This window comes from Oxyura jamaicensis, chromosome 6, assembly GCF_011077185.1.
Source record: "Oxyura jamaicensis isolate SHBP4307 breed ruddy duck chromosome 6, BPBGC_Ojam_1.0, whole genome shotgun sequence".
NCBI classification, from domain to species: Eukaryota; Metazoa; Chordata; class Aves; order Anseriformes; family Anatidae; genus Oxyura; species Oxyura jamaicensis.
The window spans coordinates 19707363-19729781 of record NC_048898.1 but is presented as its reverse complement, the minus strand read 5'-3'; the positions used below and the strand labels follow the sequence as shown (position 1 = coordinate 19729781).

The 22419-nt window shown below is 36.2% G+C and overlaps 1 protein-coding gene across 1 annotated transcript in view; it reads right to left on the bottom strand.

The window, feature by feature from the left end:
• Positions 1-3095: 3095 nt before the first annotated feature.
• TNKS2 (tankyrase 2) overlaps positions 3096-22419 on the bottom strand; it is a 32986-nt gene continuing 13662 nt past the window's right edge. The window contains exons 9-27 of the mRNA XM_035329359.1: positions 22277-22398; positions 21712-21803; positions 21550-21628; positions 20379-20550; positions 19585-19664; positions 19024-19169; positions 18437-18602; positions 17915-18134; positions 17419-17528; positions 16523-16711; positions 15506-15758; positions 14813-14895; positions 14110-14230; positions 13061-13158; positions 12355-12429; positions 11212-11317; positions 10186-10372; positions 9177-9333; positions 3096-8857 (exon numbers count right to left, since the gene is read on the bottom strand). Of these exons, the coding sequence (XP_035185250.1) occupies positions 8795-8857; positions 9177-9333; positions 10186-10372; positions 11212-11317; positions 12355-12429; positions 13061-13158; positions 14110-14230; positions 14813-14895; positions 15506-15758; positions 16523-16711; positions 17419-17528; positions 17915-18134; positions 18437-18602; positions 19024-19169; positions 19585-19664; positions 20379-20550; positions 21550-21628; positions 21712-21803; positions 22277-22398 (2519 nt within the window). The 3' untranslated portion in view covers positions 3096-8794. The remainder of the gene's footprint in view (positions 8858-9176; positions 9334-10185; positions 10373-11211; positions 11318-12354; positions 12430-13060; positions 13159-14109; positions 14231-14812; positions 14896-15505; positions 15759-16522; positions 16712-17418; positions 17529-17914; positions 18135-18436; positions 18603-19023; positions 19170-19584; positions 19665-20378; positions 20551-21549; positions 21629-21711; positions 21804-22276; positions 22399-22419) is intronic.

Sequence of the window (22419 nt, the reverse complement as noted above, 5' to 3'; positions counted from 1 at the left end):
TAGGATGTAAAGGGAGAAAGCCCCCCACAAAAATCTATTAAAATGAGCTGTGAACACAATACCAGTGTGGTAAGTCAGGGCAATATGCAAATGTCTGTATGTCCCAGAAACCCTAATCCTATCAAGAATGCAGAAGATGTTAATTTGACCATCTTTCACAGCTCATAAATCTATCTGTAGCAAAGCCAGGCTGCCAGATGTCATCAAGTAACGCTGCTTTGAAGCTGGCACTTTCAGCATAGATGCTGATCATGCCTCAGTAAAGACCAATAAAGAGCATTGTATGTGTGGCCTTGAGAGCAGCTTCTCACATTTTGCTACAATAGAGGAAAACAGTGGGAAATGTGAATGACTGATTGTCAGAACTGGTGGTCTCCCTTGTGCTGCTTTCCACATGTAGAACTATAGATTTCACATTCATTTTACAGTGCTACTATGCTGATTACTCTACCTTGTTTTTAACAATTAGTGGTATGTGCTCCTCAACTTAATTTCTTGAATTCTAAACTAAAAATAGAAAGTGATCATAGCTTATGTCTCTGAGGCAGATACTCTGTATTTTCTGGAAACTATGTAAAATGCCAAACAGCTTTTATTATGGTGTGATCTTACTCTCATACTTTTAACATAGAGAATGGATATATCCTGCTTCAAAGCAAGCACAGTTCTCAAAATAAAAGGCCTCTAGAAATATATACACGCTTTTATTCTTCTCAAATACAAGGTTGAAAATGGCCCATTGCAATTTAGGTTCTTTAGTATTGACCCAAATTAATTATTTTTGCTTTTACAGGTGTACATTAAAGAACAACATCAGGTATTTTTGTGTGAAGTTCTTACCTAGGAGTAAGCTGGATAAATCTTCCTGCCATCTAAGCTGAAATGACCTTCATCCTCTGTGGATATTGAGGCTATCAGAGAACTCTGGAGTGAATCACCATATTACACAGTTTGGCCTGAAAAAGAAACCAGTCAAAATTATAGGGAATGCTGTAGAGAAACAGAAGAATTTCTAGCACTAAAAATGATCTTGGGTTGTCTGATACCTATAGGTACAGAGGTCCTCATGGGAATTATCATTTATTTAGGACACCTACATTCCTGTCACGAGCCATCCAAAACATCTCTAAAATATTTTTAGACCAGGAACCTCCAGTCACACAGAGCAGCCTTCTCACTCTTCTTCAGATCAGGTGCGGTGTCCACAGGACAGACTTGAAAATTGGACGTTTTGGCCTTTAGGCCCGCAAGTCCCTGTGGTCTGTCATGAGGGAGAGGGTGCAGAAGGCCACCAACAACATCCTGTGTCTGCCAGACACACACAGGCTGCGATGTGCTTTGGTGATGTCTTTGACAGTGGGGTTCTCTGGAGCTACTCAGAGCAGTGATGATGGAAAATGTGATCGGGGCCCCTTGTTGTTGCTGGGGGAAAGGCATGGGTGGATCGTCTGGCCTCCTGAGCCTCTTCTGCCCCCCCCCCCACCCCCCCCCCTCCTGGTGGCAAAAGCTTGGTTGAGGAAGTAAAAATATAGACAAAATAGATGGAAGGCTTTTTCCCTGTAGTACCAAAAGCTAAATCCTCTTCTGATCTCAATGTAGGGGAAAATTAATAACAACACAGCAATGCATATATATATATATTTTTTACTCTAGGTAGGCACAGTTAAATTGGAGCTAGAGCAGTGCAGTTAGAAGGGGCCTGCAAAGATCATTGAGTCCACGGGTCAAAAGAGAAAATATGTTACAAAAAACAAAACAAAACAAAACAAACAAAAAACAATAACAACAACAACAAAAAACTGAAAACTGAATGAAGTTTTTAAACTAAAGGACATATATCATGATTTTGCTTGGGAAATCCTGGTTACATTTTACCTCCAGAATTAGAAGGGACAAGTGAATTGTGTCTGAGTTTGAGGAGCCAACTGTCCCAGTTAATAACCTTAAAATAGCTGTACTGCTAAATTAGGGTAGGTATAAATATAGTTCTGATGATTTTTTTCTGAAAATACTGAAATTCTGAGGCAAATACATGGGATTTCATCATGCTTACAGATATGAGATCATTCATTATAGTAAAACTAGTAAGTAGGTCAGTGAGCCCAAACCAACAATTTTAAGAGTATTTCAGGTGGTTAAAGATGCCTCAAAATCTGTACTTTAAAATCAGTCCAGTGAAAGAGACATATTAAGCATTATTTTTATTTGTTAACGGAAAATATATTATTTATTGGTATTGCAATAAAACATCTGTAATACGTAATAAAGCACCCTATTACACAATTAACAATATTTAAGCTATTAATTGTACAACACTGTATCATTACTCTTTGTTCTTTTCACAGAAGTAAACACAACCAAAGCATGATATACGAAATATTTAACTCACACATTGTGTTAAACTCCTTTACTGAAAAGCTGGCATTTTCTGGGAATGGGGAGAAGACAGAAAGCAGGCTTATGCAAATGCCAAACTATTTGATTACAGACCATTTTTATGGCTCCTTGGCTACTAACAGTTGCAACGTGTACAAGATTCTCACATTTCTTGCCAATTATTTTAATGATTTCAGTATTTCTACTCGACTACTTCCATACATTTTTATATATAAAATTATCAAGACTGGTTTTAAAGTCTGTCCCTGAATAAATCTATTTATACTAAATGTGAAAAATTCTTTTTAATTGGTCCAAGTGTTAAATTACTATTTTCTTTCTTGCGTTTTACAAACATCCTGTTTCTTATGTTATCACTGATTAAGCGTGCTTTTAAGAGCAGATGGTATTTCAGAAGAGAGGGAGTGCTTTGGAATACGGTCAAATCCACAATTACATAAAGAGAGCATATTTCTTTTTATTATTTTATTTATATTTTGTTCAGTCCTGTCCATAATATATTACTCCCATTAGAATTCCACCCTAGGACTGCTCTGCCTTGCATGTCCAAGAACCAGGCCGACGCCTCCGCTATCAACCTGCCGCTCCATGTCAAGTCTGACTATACAAATGCTCAGAGGCTTTTAAAGATATGTTGAACATTAACAACGCGTATATGAATAGGGCTTTGGATCAAAGGCTCACTTTAATTTTTTTCCATTATTTATATATTTTTTATTTTAGAAATTCAACAACCTGACTTTATCTCCACCATTAATAGCAGCAGTTTTCTCTTATTTTTGCCTAGTTATCAAGACACTGCCTCTCATCCTAATTTTGTGTAGCCAGTTTCAGATCTTCCAGTACAGCAGACCTCCTGTGTTAATGTATCTCCTCCCACCACTCTCAGAGATGCTCAGTCCACTCTCTCTGCGTGCCTGCCCTCCCGCTAGTTCTTTTTAACCCTGATTTTTCTTCAGGGTCTGCCTGTTCTGCATCTTTGGCAATGCATTTCACTACCAATGTGCTAACCTGCTCTCTTCATAGAGCTGTGGCAAAGATAGGTGAACTTCACTTTTCAGCAGCTTCTACTGTGTTTTCATATTCCTTGTCTTTGGAAATAAACTTTATCATTCATTAGTCCCTTTATTATGAAGTCAGATTTATTACCAGGTTCTGAATCTTTCTTTAAACAACACCTTTACACAACATGCTTCAGAGTCCTCATGTTATTACTGGGACTGTTTGTGAAACTGTCCTTACTTATATAATTTTCCCTTTATCTATTAATCTTTGCTTTTCAGTAATATCTTGTAAGTTCTCCCAGTTCTTATTCCTAAGTCCTGAATTAGACTTTGCTTTATGAAAGCAGGTGCACTATCATGATTATTACTCAAAATGAAAGTCTCTCTTTCAGGAAGCCCTTTGATCCAAAACCAAATCTAATTTCTTCTATTACATGATTGCAGTGAATCAGTAAAATACTTCCAAGCACTATTCATCAGGCATTGCTCATCATATACAGATTTATTTAATTAAAGATGACACTTTTAGACTGCTTGGTAGTTCATTCAATCATTAAATAAAACAATAATTGCTGTAACTTATGTCAGCTTCCACTTTGACTGCAATAATTAAAAGTTATTAGATGCAATATTATCCTCAGTTAGCTCATAAATATTACACATATTGATTTTCCCCTTATTTTTTTCAACAAAATCCGCGTTTTCCTCTGTTCACATTAATCCTGTTATACTTACCTGTCAGTCTCATTTTCTTGCTTAATCGGTATTTACCTGCTTCGTTACCAGGCAAGTAAGAACCTACATCTTTCTATGGACCTACCATACCCAATGCCTCACGAAACTGAGTAACTGCCTTGCTGTGAAACGCTTCCAAATTTAGACAGCAGCTAGAAAACCTAAAGCCATACAACGCTAACCCAGAAATAACCCTGTTTGTTTCTCAGGCTTGGTATTAGCTTCACGGTTCCGTACTAATCCTTTGTGACACACACCTTACAGCCCTGTAAGCAGCATTATCAGCTGACACCAAGCTGCTTCAACTACAGAAACTCTCAGCTACCCATTTCTAGGCATTAGTACATTTTAATTTGCTACATCTACATTAAACATTAAGGTTTGTAAATGCTACCACTTTCTGAAAACTCCTAACAATCCAAACTCAAAAACTTTGCTAGTGTCTACCAAGCTGTCGGTGCACACTTGCTGTGCAATGTCAGCATGTACTGCAGAAGAAAGCACCCCAAACCCCCTTACTTCCCCTCATTAAGACCTGGGCTGAAACATATTTCAGTTGTACTACATCCTTCTCTTAGGGAAGCTAAATAGAGTCAGCAATTTTATCAAGATCAGGGAGAGGTAGAAAGAGGCTTCTGACCTCCACCTCCTCCTTCCCCTTTTCTGGCTGCGTGACACCCCCAGGCAGAGGATTTATTGTGGTACTTTTATTTACTGGTGCGATCCATGGTGGTTTTTAGATTGGCATTTGGCTTGTCTCTGGTAACGCTCAAAAGCAATGTTTTTAAGAACAAGTGTATAAAACATATGCCTTCAGCTTTCAAACTCTATTTCTTGCTCTTGCACACATTATTTCCTAGGTCTATCATTAGTGAATTGGCTGCAACTTTCTCCTCCAAAGTATTTGTGTTAGCAAGAATAGCCAGCTATCTTGAAATCCCCGTAACGTCTACATGTACGTAATGAACGTTCATTTGCTGTTTTAACTCAAAATGGGACATGCAACCTTAACTTTATAGTACTCTCACATTTTGTATTTTTTTAAAGGTTACTAGTATTTTTCTCTCCCGTCTTCTCTGTTACCAAGCTTGCCCCTTTTTAGAAGAGAACACAAACTTCAAACCACTCTTCCACATACTTTTGCTTTTTATCTTGCACTCTGTTCTGGCTGCCTGCAGCTTTTTTTGATCTAGTAGTGAGGCACAGGCAGGCTGAAGAAGCCCTTGATCCTCTCAGAAGCATACCACTGCTTACACCTGCTGCAGAGGGCCTCCCTCCACACCGTCAGCTCTAGCACTTCCATCACTGACACCGTCATCACCTACTGCAGCTTCTGGGGTGCAGGAAACACGCAGCTCCAAGAGCCAGAAGGGGAGACACGGCCACCTAATTTGCCACTTAACTGAGGGAGAGAAAGCACTTTGTGCTGTACTACTGCACCAGAGTACAAATCAAGCCTTTATAGTATAGGCAGAAGGCAAGCTACCCCTAGGATTCTGTCTTTTTCCAGCAAAAAATTGTTTTATTATAATTAAGTTGAGGAGACAAGCAGAAGGGGAAATGGACACCCCCACTGACACCAGCGGCTTGCTGGGTAAATCACCTTTTTTTTTTTTTTTTTTTCCTCATTCTTGGTGAATAAAGGGAGAGAACAACCGTGTGTGTACTCATGTATCCACATGCATATGTATACACACACAGAGCATGATGTTTCATGAGGAAGTGCAATGTAGAAAAAACAGGAGCAACTCCTTTTATACACAGTTATTTCCTTAGTGGAAGCAGTTGTTTTTATACCAATTACTTCAAAATTAGCTTTCCATTTGCATTTTTACTTTTTTTTTTTTTTTTTTTTTTCCCCCCTCCTTTAAATAACAACCTACATAGGTAGAATTAATTTGACATTGTACTCCCAAGGCATCTTAAAAAAATTCATAACCTTTGGTCTTACTAAAGATTGACTTTCCTGCCCTCTAGTGCTCATATCTGCCTAACTCTTCTATTCATATGGTGGGTTTCCAAAACCAGAATAAGTGGTCTTAGTGAAATAAAGCTATTTACTTAGTACCGCACCGCAAGTGATCTAAACAGTTCTTCTGTTGTTGCTCATTTATTTATCAGACTGCTACCTATACCGTCAGCTGACAGGTCAGAATTTTTACAGTATTGTTCATTTTACAGAACCAACTTTAGGCAGGTTTCTTTCAGGTTTGGACCAGATAATGGAGTTTTAAATGCATAGCAAACCTCTATTAGTAAGCTTGGACTTGTAGCTAAAGCTGTTAGCTAGCTAGATACCAAGCAACAGGTTTCCACAGTATTGACATTTTTTTCCATCCACATTAAAATATTATCTCTTTAATGCAATTAATTTCCCCTCTAATGATGGATGTAGTTTGTTAATTTTTTTGCACGCTTACATTCAAAACAACAGGTTGACATTTTACATCTGTAATCACTCCCATGCTACCGGAAAACCAGTGAATTAAATTTATTTAGTGTTAAATGAATATGGAATGTTATACAGTACATATGAAGACACTTCAGGATGAGTAAAGCAGAACTAATTGCACAAGAGATTAAAGATTCACCTCAACAGTCAATATTATCAAATCATTACAGCTTCCATCTTCAGAGTGCAAGGTATGTCATGCAAAAAAAGAAAAGAAAGCTCAAAAATCCCCAAACAGACAGAACCAGCGTTGTGGTACCACTTAAATCTATCATACCACAATATTTTACACGACATGAAATGATCATTCATAGAGAATGAAGCATTTTAGCAATAATAAAAAGTTTTAAACATACTTAACAGATTTTGCATGAACACCAATTCCAGCATTACTATACCAAAGGAACAGGCAACATGCTGGGAGAAAGTACCTAAAAAAATCAAAGCCTTTTTTATTCATAGCCAATATTACTTTCTGCAAGAGTTAAGTTATGCCATCTTATTATTCAGATTCCCCACACAACTGGGTAAGATTCAGTACATTTTTACATAGAGCATAATCACATCACCACCACATCAGCAAGACGTTTTCATTATCTTGACCATTTACTACATTTAAAACCATGGTATGATAATGTGGCCAGCAAACAACTTGTCTTCTGGGACAGCATCCTGTATGTAGAAATAGAAGACAACTGAAACAGACAAATAGACTCCTAACCGCTTTAAACCCAAATGAACTCTAATTTGTATTTACATATTTTTGAAATATGTAGGTAAAAACTGCATATGGAACAGAAGCAGAATACATGAGAGAGCTATGATAGGGCTGACTGCATTGATCAGCGCATTCAATAACCCCAAATGTGACTTGAACTGGGGGTGATACCTTTTGCACTCTTCTTCCATACAAGTGGTCTCAACAGGGATACCGTAGGCAGCTGTCACCACGGAATAGCTGCTCATCCCACTTATATGCTCCTCGTCCAGCTGGCTGAACACAAGGGACCAGAATCTTGCACCCTGATCAGTTTTGCTCAGCCAGAAGCACTGCAGGTAAACAATGCCTCCGTGCAAGTGCTTCAACTGCAGCTTGAACATTAATGTGGAAGAAACACAGGGGACGGCAGGATGGTTTTTAACATTTCCACCCTGCAATACTCATATCCTGAGGGCACCAACAAATACATTAATTTACCAAAACAATCATACAAAAAAAGACCAAGCTGCCAGCCCTCACATTAGAAATGAACTATTTAACTTCCTGGCTTAAATGTAAGCAAGGGAAACTCAAGACAGACCTCCTTGAGGTTAATATTCCAACTCCATTCAAAGAAAATAACTTACTAAAACTAACTTGCAAGGTCTACTAGCCTTGAAATGAGGATATAGATGAACTAAAGCTATAGTTAAATAAAAACTTTTGAAGACATTTTATAGAAATAAAATAGGAAACTCTAGTAAGTAGGTGGAAAAGACACTTTAGTATTCAGCTGGAATATTTCATAGCCCATCATTCTTAGGAAGGTATATTCCATCAATAAAAATACAGAACAAAAAATTGAGTATTCAATCTAATTGGCGATTTCTAAACTTCTTCAGGTAAAACTTACTTTTTCCCTCCCAAATTAAGTGTTAAACCCTGAAAACTGGCTTTTTAAATCTATTGTGCATGAGGAAACAGATGAACAAACCAACATGTGGAAAAAACTTTTTTTTTTTTTTTACAAGGTTGCAGTTCTAAAACACTTATATTACAAAGCAATGTAAATAAATACCAGGCTAGTACAAAAGCTCTTATTTACAGTTTTACAAATGAAAACATTTTCAGTGTAAATGCAGTGTTTTAAAGAACACAGTATTAGTAAAGTGAGTTCCTGTATAGAGCATTACAATTTCTGTTAAATTTCAATGTAGTATTGTATAAAACCATTGTTTTAAGTTAATTTTTGTTTATAATTTAGTACAGGCAAATTGCAGTTTATGCCTGGAATGGTATCTGTTAAAGTGCTGAAAAAGAGGACATTTTTGAAATTTTAGAAAAACGTACTATACATTATTAAAGCTTTATCAAGTCAAAAATGGTAGATTTTGTTCACATTGGCTACCACACCACCTGTTTTTCAACAACTCATTGTAGTTAACAGGATGGCAGCCACTGGTATCTTCACATGCAAGTCTGATGGTTTCCCACAAGTAATTTGTCTTAAGCTTCAGTGGCGACTTCAGGTTTCATGATCTGGTAAGTAATCAAGTATTCTGGATAAGCCTGGAAGAGCAACACATACATTCTTTATTAGGATTACATTTTCTGGCAAACATCTCAAATTTATCCAGAGGGCGGGAAAAGGAGTTAAAAAAAAAAAAGAGAAAAAGAAGAGGAAAAGAGGAAAGGCAAAATGCCAAAGGCAAAATGCCTGGAGTATTCAGGCAAGAAAGACCCTTTCACCTTCAACCACAGCTGGAGTTTGTTTCAAAAAAAAAAAAAAAAAAACAAGTCCTAGCACCTCAAAAATAAGGATTACTACCACTCATATCTCATGCCTTTTAAAAAGAGGTCAAAAAAAACAACCCAAAAAGCAACATACCTGCTCCCCTCTGTAAATGACATATTCTGCTAATGCCAGTCCATTTACACTGGGTCGCCCAGTAACTGAGTGATGTCCCGGGGGAGAATGAGCCATTTTCATAGCACTGAACTGCAGGAAAGACTTGCCCAATGTTACACGACAGAACAGCAATTGCCTGGGTTAAAGTGAAAAAATGTCAAAACAAAACACCTTACGTAACCTACTGACAAGTTCTAAAGTTTTCTTTAAAAAAAACAAACAACAGATCAAGGGTACTTATTTCTTTAGATATGTTCTAATACAATGGCAATTTAATCTCAGTTTTTGTAGACCAATGTTACGTACCATTTTGTTATGCTCACGCAAAACTCTTGGCTTTCAAACCCTTCATACAAGGCAAATTCTTAAAACTTATTCAGAACTTTACAAAGCTTGACTAGACTGACATCCTCTGTAACTCTAGAAGATCATCTCTTTATTTCAGAGTACCAGAAAATGCTAAATAATATAAAGTGAAAAGGGACAAAGACTCTTAAATCTAAAGGATTTAAGAACTTAGCTAATGGTTGAGATTCTGTAAATCCATGCCTGTATTTTAATGTCTGAAGCAGCAGTGACATGGAAGGATGACTGTTACAATGTGCATTCTCTTAAAAAGAATTACAGGATCTGAGCACCACTGTGTTTTTCCTTTCTCTGTAACAGGCAATCAAGTGGAGTGAACACTGATATTGCTGCATCCTTCACACAAGCAGTTAACAGATCTCCTCCTCACTCTCAGGCTACCTACCTCAAATTTTTACACTGAGTTAAGTGCAAAGACTTGGTTAAATGCACCAAAGATAGTTAAAGGTTCTCTAAGACAATTATCAAAGTTTTCTGATCCTCTGTTAGGCTTAACACACAGCGAGTGCTGAGGTTTCGTTACCAAAGAAATATTTCTTCACAGAATCTGCTGACCTGTCTGTCTGGAACATAACATGCAAACGCAAATTTGGATTATTTTGTGTAAAAGATCGTAACTTACCTGTGGCAAACATAGCAAGATCTATCTTTGTGAATTGGACATCCAGTGCCACCTCCAATCCCATAGACATACTGATTGCTTTTGGAAGAATTTTCAGCAAAATAAATCCCAGCTCCAAACATGCCACCTATATAAGCATGTCTCTCATCAAAGCCTTTGTGAATGATTGCATTCACAAATGGGGACCCTAAGAGAAGGAAGCAAAACATTCAAAGTACGATGTACGGAGATATGTACAACAATTTTACCATCTGTTCCCAGCTTTTTTTTTTTTTTTGATACAGCATTTCCACACACACAATGAAATCTATCTGCAGAAATTCAGAGCTCCAATGTACACTACCCATTTGCTAGAGATGTTATACAAAGAACAGGAGTTGTTGGGTGTACATTTTTAATGGATATTTATAAAGAATAATGTTTAAGGCAACTCTTCCTGTAAAAGAAAGCTCAGTGAACCTTCACTCCCTTCAGCATAGCTTCATCCTAACCAAGATTCTGGGATTATATTGCTACACAAATCCCATTTTCTTCTACTAAGTAAACCGCATTTAAAAAGCAGTAAAACACTGAATGTCCTCCAACCAAAACTCCGCAGTAACTATCTGAAAGAGAAGAGTTCTTCTGTTTGTCTCTTTAGCGTTTTTCACTTTTTATTTACTCACAGCTCCCAGTTATGTTGGGAACTATGCAGTTTTCATTGTAAGGATGCACTTTGGACCTATTTAATTTGCATGTCAGGATAAACTACAAAGGCACACCCCTTGATCCCCATTCATATTTGCTAATACGTTTTAACTTAGAATTTCTAAGTCTCCTTCATGGAGAGACAAGGAAGTGAAAGTTTCAGAAGAAGGATCCAGTACATTGCATGTCACTGTTGACAAACATGTGTTCGTATAAAACTTGCGCAAAATCTAGGACCTATATTCAGTGGAAAAAATTACTGTTGGAGCCAAAAGAAACCCTCCACCAAACACTGCTGATGGTTAAGCAAGTGCATAAAGGTGCATTTCAGTATCTCACCATGAAACAGCATCCTTTCATTAGCATGGTTGTGATTCTCTTCAGAGACCTCTTTCCTCCTGTGAGTATATCTTTCCCATAGCTTTTTGTTGCACACTTTCTGAATCTGAAACAGTGAAAATATAAGTTCCACCCCAAAACTGAAAATTTGCATTTACTTAACAGATGTTATACCACAGTACTTACTCTAAAATGACTCCTAAAGAATACTTCTTTCCTTAGAACTTCACTCAGTGAAACACTGGGATTGTCTAATACAAAATGTAGATTGTTCTAACATAACATTTGTAAATTGTAAATTGTAAATGAATGCTTAACAAAGAATCAATTAATTTTAAGCATCTTAAGCAATACTTCTTAATTTATATTTAGCAGGTTTAGTCAAAATTATACTTCAGTATCCCTCCAAAAATAGCTTGGTAAAAAAACACCAGTAAAAAGATCATCTAGTAAATGAAGAAGAGTCTTCCATGAAGACTTTTAGAAAGCTTTTCAGAGGAAGTAAAGCACTCTAAGCACAGGTATGCTGGGCGCTGGCAAGGCGTTATGTGTGTAGATACAGCCCATATATTTTACTGTGCAAAGTGTAATAATATCAGCTTAGCATAGAAATTGCACTTACAAATTAAAAAGGTATTTTAATGAAAATGACCATTTCTTCTGGGGAAAATGCAAACCAAAATTCCAGTAACTTATTTAAAGCAAGGTTGTCTACGTTCTGTTGTTCCAAGCTTCTTCCGTTTTAAATCAAAACATACTAGGTCCCCTTAACTTCCATGCTTCAGAACTTTTGCTTTCACTTTTTGCTTCCTGTTTCTCCCTGACATTTCCTCAACAGAATCAATTCTTTGTATCCTATGAAACCGTCTTTTTCTTCAAATAACATACTGTTTTCTGTGATGTCCTTCTATGTCAATTCATCATAAAACTTTTTAATGTTTATTGATCCTTAAGATTATATGGAAAAACTTCTTATTCATTGAATTTCCCTGAAAGATTATCTTTTCCCTGTGAGTGTCTCAGATTGGCACATTTCTTAGGAAGCTCAATAATAAATTTAGAACATTTTATGGACAACTTAAGGATATTTTCAGCCAAAACACTAATGGTTTAACCATTAGTTAGGAAAAATATGTCAGTTACCTTTAAAATATTGTATCTATTGAAGACTCCACCAGCATGTCCTCCATCTCTGTGCTCTCGGACAGTACTCTGCATCTGAAGATTGAGAATTTTAAGGATGGTCACTTTGCTTCAGAACACACATCTTTCACACTTTCAAATAATCAGAAGAACAAATTCTTGAAATTTTTAGACAGTGACTGGGTGCTAAGCAATACCAGATTGTGTGGATGCACACAAACACGTTTTATGGTATTTTTTTTTGGTAATATAATTGACTACAGACTAAATTGCAAATTGAGAGACTGCCAGTATTCTGTCTAGAGTATTGTTACTTCAAAATTCAATCTTGTGTGATTATTGCACTTTGGAAGGAAGTGACTTAAACCTATCTTGACAGATAAGCAACTGATAGCATAGAACTTATATTATATCCAAAGAGCTCTTCCATATATTAGAAGAGTTTATTAGATGATTTTAAAAACATGACTTGCAATAACATTATTAATAAAAAATAACACATGGATCTCACAAGCATGGATGCAATAGCAGTGCAGTCAAGAAAGATGGAAATTTGAAGTATCCTTATGTAAGGTTATTATCCTTATTCTTTTTATGCTTAGAAATGTCTATTTCACTGCTAAATTGTCTAGCAGTACTCCTATGTCTATATCTTTAGTAGAAAAAAAAAAAAACAGAAATATAACAAGGGTAAAGAAAGGCATACCTCCTCTTCTACTGATTGAAACTCCTTATCTTCAGAGGAAAGATCTATGAGAATAGTTCCACTACTGGAAGTATTTAGAGTCAGGTATGGGTTAAGTCCTGTGAATATAACAAAACACAACACTTTCAGAAACTGCTTTAAGACTCATTTAGAATGATAAACAGTAAGAATTTTCTTCTTAAAGAAATCGTCTTCTCAAAACTCAGCTTAAAGGATGAATAGTTTTGCTAGGAAGAAAGGCAAAATGTTACCAATGATTTTAATTGCCTTTTATTTACCATCAAGCGCATACGTTTTTGTGGATGTCTAAATGCCATCCCTCAAATAATTTCATTAGTTTCAAACAAACTTTTTCAAAATCTCTGTTTATAACCTCTGCCCATACATTACCACACACACACTATAAATGCCATCAGAAGCATAGCAGCTGGGTCTGAATGCAGAACAACAATTACATCCATTTATCTGTGGATACTGATCGATCATTGCCTACACAAGAATAACCATTTCAGTGCTGCAAAAACAAAGGCTTCAAAATAAAACTCACTACAAGCTGAAGCTGTTGAACACAGCAGGTTATGCTACTTTTGGTTCACTGGAAGCATGTAAATGCATCAACTGTATCTTAAAAGAAAAGCGTATAGAAGGATTCAGTGGGCTTTCTGAGAAAGCAAACACAATCACAGAACCTAATGGAACAGCACAATATAGTCCCTACCACAAACCATACTACCATACTCCCTACCTCAAAAAGCTTACTACCACTTCACTCTAGATCCACACATTACCTAAAAAACTAAACAAAAAATGGTGATGGCAAAGATTTTTTTTTTTTTTTTAAAGAGGCAAGATCTAAGAGGCAAGATTCACAGTTCTTCATAGCACATATAAAAGTCCCCATGTTTCAAGTCAGAACACATTCTTATCATTTCAAGTGTCATTTTAGGACAAGTTTCATTATTGTTTTTAACAAGATATGATTTATGATTATCTATAAAAATGGATTCTATAAATGCAGTGTTACATAATAATTTGAAACAAGTACATACCTTGCTGTCCAGAAATCAGCCTTTCAACTCCTTTAATGATTTTGTGCCTATGGCCATAAGCATTAATTCCAATTTCCTTCAATTCTTTGTGTCCCATTTCAACCAACACATCCAGTGTTATCTAGAATGAGAGCAACATCTGTCTTTGTACAACAGCATAAACAGAACAGCACAGATGCCAATGACAGGAAAAAAATTATACCTCAGAAGTTGAGGCAAAGGTATATAAATGAATACGCATGCTGGAGACTTTAGTGTATTATTCTTGTTCTTGGCTTTGACTCAACTATTTTCTCCAAACTTTTATCTTCCAATAAATACGCTACAAACTACAACTGAGCAACTAGTATTGCTAGCAAGGATCATGTTTCTGATCAAGAAATAAACATAGCAATCACCCATCGACAACAACTACTTAGCTAACTTCACTACTTATACCACTGAAAGGAAACATGCCTATACTCTCAAACTGATACAGGCACTTGTCCCCATTTTTTTAAATAAGGATAGGTATTATATATGTTAATATACATACGTGTTATATATATAAATAAAAAATCCAGAGTTACAAACTTTTCATTCATTTTGTTCCAAGTTGAAGCATTAACTCATTTTACATTTGTCTCATTACGCTATTCTAACCAATCAGTATTTATTCCCTTGCTTTCTAGGTGAGCATCTGGACATAAATGTGTCTACTTACCTGTTCTCTCTCAAATATGTCAATAAGATGTTCAAGGCCAAGGTTCCGCACAAACTGATTTATGCTAAAATCTACACCTGAAACTGGATATGAAGAAAAACTCAGAACATGCATTTGTGTATGTATTATGTAAGTATACACAATCTTGCACTGTCTGTGGCAATAATGGGAGATACAGAAATTCCTGGTCTTGTGAAGATAGGAAATAAATACTTGTGTCACTAACCAATGGTACTAACACTAGCATCTGTGCACATACTTACAGTGTGTACACATACCTCTATGAGATAAGCAACTAATTAGCTACCTGAAACGCATGCTACAACAACAAATATTTTCAGAACTAACATGTTATAGAAGTAACCATTTCAGGATATCTGATTTGACAGTAACCTCTTGGAAACTGGATCAAGTTTGTAGTAAAACACAGCTTGGTATGGAGCCAAGCTTCATCTGACTTCTCTTTTAAAATACAATTCATCATTTTGAGTCTGTTCAAAGGAAAAGAAGCCTTTTTAAGGTCTTCTGGAAGGGGAAAGTACTAAAAATCTTGTACAAAATTTCAGACATCTGCTCTTCGTAAATGACACCTTAACGAGTAGGGATATTGTATACTGTCACAGTAACTGTATGTACCTATGGGAAACTTCACACACATATTCTTTCTATCATATGGTAGAAACTAAGCCTCACCTTCTTTTTTCTCCAGAACAGTAGCTCCCTCTGAGCTGTTTGTACCAACAACAGATGGAAGTTCAGAAAAACTACCAGACAAATTGTCAAGACTACTTGCTGCAGACAGACTGGAGGGACTGGATGGAACAGAAGACAGGGAATCAGCTGTAGGCCCCGTAGTCTGAGATACACTTATAACCTGAGGTTTGTAGCAAGATGGTAAGGCAGAAGGAGGCATTGCTGCTGTCAATAATGCGCTGACATCATCTGCCTAAATATAAGAAGACAATTTATTAAAACATAGGAACATTTTTACACAGTTGTTTTTCCTGGAATGCATTATAATTATTCCAGACTTATTCCTAAGTATACTGAAATACAGGTAACTGCATACTGGAACATGTACCCATTTTACAATACAGTTTGCAAACAGCCTTTTGTGCTAATAACACAGATCAAATTGTAAAAGGTTTATAAATACAAACTATAATAAGATAGACAGTTACGACTTCGGTATTTCTTAAAACAAAAACTTTAGGGACAGCTAAACAAAATTTGTTTTCTAGGAAAATTTAGCAAAAGTTTCTAACGCCAACCAGAACTTACGAAATAAAGCAGTTACCCTGAGTGTAGCTTTGGATTGTATTATAATATTTTTGGGGAAAAACACACCAAGAACCTAACCACCAGATAGTTTCCTAAATTTATCTTGCTACAAAGTTTGCTTACATTTGATTGCCACAATTTTTGTATTTGTCAAAATTTAAGTACTGAATTAAGAACATCAACTTGTAAGTACAAACTTGAGTTTTTTCTCTCCACTCCATTTTGAAATAAGTCTCGAACAAGATATCTAAAGGATTATAAAGGCTCTACTGACTTTCCCTACCAGACACATATAAAACCAGAAATCCCATAGCATTTTAAACCCCGCAGAAATTCCCCTATTAGTATCTTTTAGAAGGACAGTTTTAATAAGAGCTGCCACCAGCAGAAGGTAAATACAGATTCCCCCAAAAGAGCTCCATCACTTACGGTGACCAGGTCTAAAGGTGTTTGTCCTTCCTGGTTTTTGAGCGTTGGATCAGCCCCATGTGCCAGTAACAGGGCACAAAGCTGTGTCCTTCCTTTCTGGGCTGCTTCATGCAAAGGTGTGAAAGCCCACTTGTCTGTAGCATTCACACATGCATTATACTTTATAAGTAAAGCTGCTACATCTACATGCTGAAAAATAAAGCCACCTGTTAAATTCCAAAGTAATATAGTGCATTAAGCTAACTCAGAAATTTTACTGATACTTCTCTGTAATAATCATTTTGCATTTTTATTAGAATGCATTTAGTTCGCAGTTACTATAAAAAGAAGTTTTAAAATAAGGTGTTTACTTCCTGTCTTATTTTATTACACTCCAATAAAAAAAAAAAAAAAAAAAAAAAAAGGTTTCTTCTCTTGCAAAAAAAGAAGAGACTACAACAGAATTCCAAGCCCAGGGGAACCTAAGGGAAAAGTGCCTGAATTCAAACTTCCGGTTTAGTACTCCAGCTGCTTTGCTTGAAGACTTGATAGAACACAAAGATCCCGATACACAACTGTTGTCTCAACACCAGCCAGAGACGAGAAAGTAGGATCTTGTTGATAAGATCTGATCGGCACAGGCATGGAAATACATTCTGTGGAACACCTTTCAGTCTGCTGGCCTTGCAACCGTTCATGTTCAGAAAACTCAGCTCTGGCAATTCAAACCATTACTTTACAAATTCAAAGAAGCCCTCACTTATAACAACGAGCTTATTACGATTGAATTACTTTTTTTGCAAAGAAGATTATATTACAACTTGATAGCAAAAGCTTTCTAGAGAGCATTGGCTCATTATGCTGTCTTTTTTTTTTTTTTTAGGAAAATAAATCATATGAAAGTCCAAGATATTTACCCCATAAGATGCAGCATTATGCAGAGGAATCAAACCTCCTTTATCCTGTGCATTCACATCTGCTCCATGCTGTAACAGGTATTCTGCAACCTCCAAATTGTTGTAACCAGCTGGAAGGTTTTAAAAGGACAGAATAAATACAGTAAACCTTTAAAAACTTCAACAAGCTACAGAGAAATTAGAATTCATTTAAATTACTTGAAAGTTAGTATGTTGTTCCCACTGAAAACAGTTCATTATCTATCAATGAAGACAGCTTCACCCTATTTAAGAGTATCTGATTTTAAACCCTCTGTCAATAAACAACAAAAGACACTCTTGGGCTAGAGAGAATTGGAAATGTATGCATAAAATACTTAACTAAGGACTTTTTTCTAAATAGAAAGAGAAATACATACTCCTCTAGCTTGAGGCTAAACTTTTAAACTTGCTTAGACATAGTAAGCTCAGACAGTAACTACTAACTTCAATCCAATCAGATAAATTAAATGCTGACCTGCTAAATGTAGTGGTGTTGAATGCCGTCCTTGTGTGTCCCGACAGTTGACATTGTCAGGTGAACACAGCTTTTTAACCCGGGCCAAACAACCTTTCTTAGCAGCATCTAGTAGAGCTGCATCTCCTCTAAGTAGGTCCTGAATATCAGTATCACCATCTTTAACAAGGTCTAAAGGAGTATTTCCATCTCTGTTTTTCTTTGTGGGGTCAGCTCCATGCTGTGCACATCAAAATCAGATGGTAAGTATGTAAGCAGAATAAACATTTTGCATCTCAGGTATTTTATGCCTTATTGAACAATTATTCTGGCATACACTTGACACCTTCACAAAGCCTTCCACACACTATCAGAAAGAACAAAATACTTGCAAATAGTATTGCTGAAAATACTTGCAAATAGTATCTACTGAAGATGTTTACCTACGGTCATTTAGAAACCACAAACCAACTTCTCAAAGAAGTACAATCATATTACAGGCTCAAAAGAAAAGAAATTAATCTCCTCCAGCATGTGTAATACCTGTAATAGGAGTTTGCATATCTCGTATTTTCCTTTCGCTGCAGCTTCATGCAAGGGAGTGAATTTCCACAAGTCAGCTACATTGACAACTGCACCATGTTTAACGAGCAGTTCTGCAACTTCATAGTGACCATATGAACAAGCATTATGTAAAGGGACAAGTCCGCTGGAAAAAAACATTAAAAAGTTTCCTTAAAAAATAAAATCTCTTTTCACAAACAGATATAAACCTAAAACACAATGTACCTTAAACATACCATAACCCTTCCCCCCCTTATTAATTTAGATTTTCCACTGTACTCTAATACAGTAGGAATATCTGCTGCCAAAGTAGTATAAATACCATCAGCAGTAGCACTGAAGAAAGCTAAAAACACAGGGTATAAATTTTTTAACACTCTACTCTTAAGTACTGCAAAAATATTTTTCTGGATATTCTGAACAGTTTAATTGTAACAGACCGGTCCCTGAGAACAAATAAGCATCTGAAGAAAGATGGGATGCAGATCAGCTAGCAGTAGTCTAGAGCTGACAGATACCAGCAGTTACAATTGCCATGAAAATATAGAATAAATTTGAGTATTTACCCCTTATCTTTTGCATGCACATCAGCTCCATGCTGGAGAAGATATTCAACAACAGATACCCTATTATATCCAGCTGCAAAATGAAGTGGTGTAGACTGACGTCCTTCAATATCCCTGCAGTTCACACTTTGAACCGTACATAGTTTCTGTGAAACCCAACAGACAAAACATACATCACTATATGTAATGTAGGAACACTTTTAGTCATAAATGTTGTTATACATCTGATTTTGAAAAATAGTTTCATTAAAATTTATTTTTACATAAAAACTTTACTTTTCATAGGTTGTGTCCCATGAAAAAACAATTACCCCCTCCTCCCAAATCCACACCTGTGACTTATTTCCAGTTTTTATGTAAGAACAGAACGCAACTTTTAGGAGGCGGTGAACATCACATTTTGACCTAAAACCTTTGTATTGCACAAAACTACATATGACAAGAATCATAATTCTAAAACACCCAGCAAAGGGCTGTTGATTTGCTTATTTTTAGAAATTACAGTTTTGCATTCAATTTGCAAACAATTCCCCATTGTTTTTAGGACAGGTTTAAGCTTACTTTTACAGTATCCACATCTCCAGCTTTCGCAGCCTCCAGCAACTGTCGATCTGCATCTGAATTACCTAGTGGGATACCTTCTGCAAAATAAATTAGGTTGTATGACCTAACTGTAACTTGAAAGAATTTAAGACAGGAAATCATTTCCGCATTTCGTGAATTTAAGAGAAATCAAGGATTTTATGAAAAAAGTTAGAGACTTTTTTTTTTGAATTTTTACAATATTTTTCTTTTTAAACATGTACAACCACAGCTATTATCTAACAGTATTCAAAAAGTTGCCTTTAGCAACATGCTTCCTACCCACATGGGAGTATTGTGGAACCAATTAAGCTTTCAGTTTCAGAATCAGACTATCACAAGAAACTTACCTGTGTGTACGTACAATAATTAAACCTTGCTCATGAAAATCTATGTACCCTGTTGCCTCTGCTCACAAATGCACAGCAACTACTTCTTTGAAACTCATTTTCTGCATAGAAGATTCTACCCTCCCTGTGTTAGGACTTTTTACAAAAGTGATTCCAGGTGGCTATACCATTTAACATTCTGAGCACCTCTGACAATCTCTGAACGCTGGAGATTAAATGGTATCATTAACCCTACTTATAAGCAGAACCTTCCCATGTGTATGTGGTTACAGAATAAGAACTGCACAAACCAAACACGTTTTTATCTTTTGTAGAAAATACTTTTTTTTTGCATTTGCTATTATTCCTTACAGCACTTGAAATGGCAAGTTAAATGAAACTACATATTGCTTCCTAAGTACATCTTGAATAAATCAATCGTACCCTGTAGTAGCTGTTGCACACTTTCAGTCCCCATCTGTAAGGCTGTGAAGCCCTGCAGAGACACAATGGAAGGATCACATCCAGAACTCAACAGCAACCTGCACGTCTGAAGGTGACCACAATGTGCTGCTCTGTGAAGAGAGGTCTGCCCAAGATTATCCAATGCATTAACCTAAAAATAAAACAGAACCTTGAGAACATGTTATTAGAATATTTTTTCTAACATTGTTTTGATCGTATTTTTCATTACAGACTGGGAGAACTTCAGGTCTTCTTCTAAATTTGATTAGAACAACATATTCAGCATACTTTCAAAAGCCATGACATTTCAGAAGATAACATTTAAACATAAGCTGTTCATAAAGTTATAAATGCATTTACTGAGGAAAAACAGCCTCCTTTTAAGAATCATGTGAATGATCCACAGTGCAAACAATTACAGCAGTTTCACCACGTACACATGCAGTCCATAATTTTGCTCATGACAACAGACAACCTTTGTGCCAGTATTTAAAATAGCTTTTGCCTGTATTGGCTAAACAGTAGTCTTTCAAATTAAAGACTACATATGTGTTTCAATCAAGGTAACCAAGATGCATTTAACAATTTAAAATTATGTACCCAAAGGTTACTTGTATTCCCTACTGTTTCACGGATTTTGATCATCACTCTATAAACTTCACAGCAGTAAGGGTGCATCCAAATTTCCATAAGGAAGAGCTTCAACTCCCAGTTTAGGCAATTCAAGCCCAAAATTACAGAGCATAACAGAGTATCTGCTTTTCACATCCTCTTTTTTTAACGCACGCATCACCACAATGTCTACCTGTTTTATAGTTCAGACTGGCCTCTTGTTGTTCATGCCTTTTTTTTTTTTTTAAAGCAGAGTATTATTGCTACTGGACAATAAGCACATGACATGCTTTGTGAGCTTTCAGTTAACAGTGAAAAGATGTATCCACACAACTTATAAAATAGGAACAAAGATAATGCCTCAATATGCAGGGCTGTACTGATGGATTGATTGATGGTCTGTGCCTTAAGTGTATAAATACATAACCTTTCAAAACAAATTGGATAGCAGAGTAGACACTTTGCTAAATTATTGTCATGCTATGAAAACCTATATGAAAGTTAAACCTAAGCAAAAGGTATGAACAGTAACTTGTACCTTAGCTTCATGCTTCACAACTACTTCAACAACATCATTATGAGCTTTTTCTGATGCCACGTGCAGAGGAGTCAAGAAGCTTTAAATAAAAAGAAGAGTAATTTAAAATGTATTTTTCAAAATTTTCTAAAGAAACAGGAACATTCATTTGTAACCACTCACTCTTTTGTTTTTTCATTAATGTTGGCTCCTTTCCTCAGTAGCAATTCACACACTTGTTTTCGCTTTGGATATGGAGATGCAGCAGCACAATGCTGAAGACATTAAAAAAATAGCATTAATAACTAGCTAGCAACATAAGGTTTTGCTACTTTTTAGTCAGCTGGCAGTAGAGAGTTGGTTGTGTACAAAGGCAACAGAAAAAGAAATGATAATCCTTTTTATAATTCAAGAGATTCCACATGGGCTTTGGTATCTTCCAAAATTCCCTCTCCAATAATTGCTAGAAAGCAAAGCTTTACAAGCAAAGCTAGCATGTTACTCGGTGTTGCTTAAAATTAGACTACTCTAGAGAAAAGAAAAAAAAATGATTTAGATAGCCTACAAAAAACAGGCAATTTATTAGTCTTAATATTAACCTTGAGCAACTTTTTTTTTTAAACTGGACACTTCATGTCCCAGGTTGGTCAGAATGACATTGACCATGAAACCTTGACTTCTAAACTATTGCCTATATTTAGGCCAGCCACAAAACATACAAAATAATTAATAAATCCTGAAGCGTTACCAGTGCTGTCTCATGTGTTTGAGGGTGCTTGAAGTTCACTGTCTCCAAAGAAAGATGTTTCTTTATACGAGCTACATCTGATTCTCTTGCAGCCTGTAGCAGCGAGTGACCTTTGAATTCATCTTTAAAAAGAAATAAATACA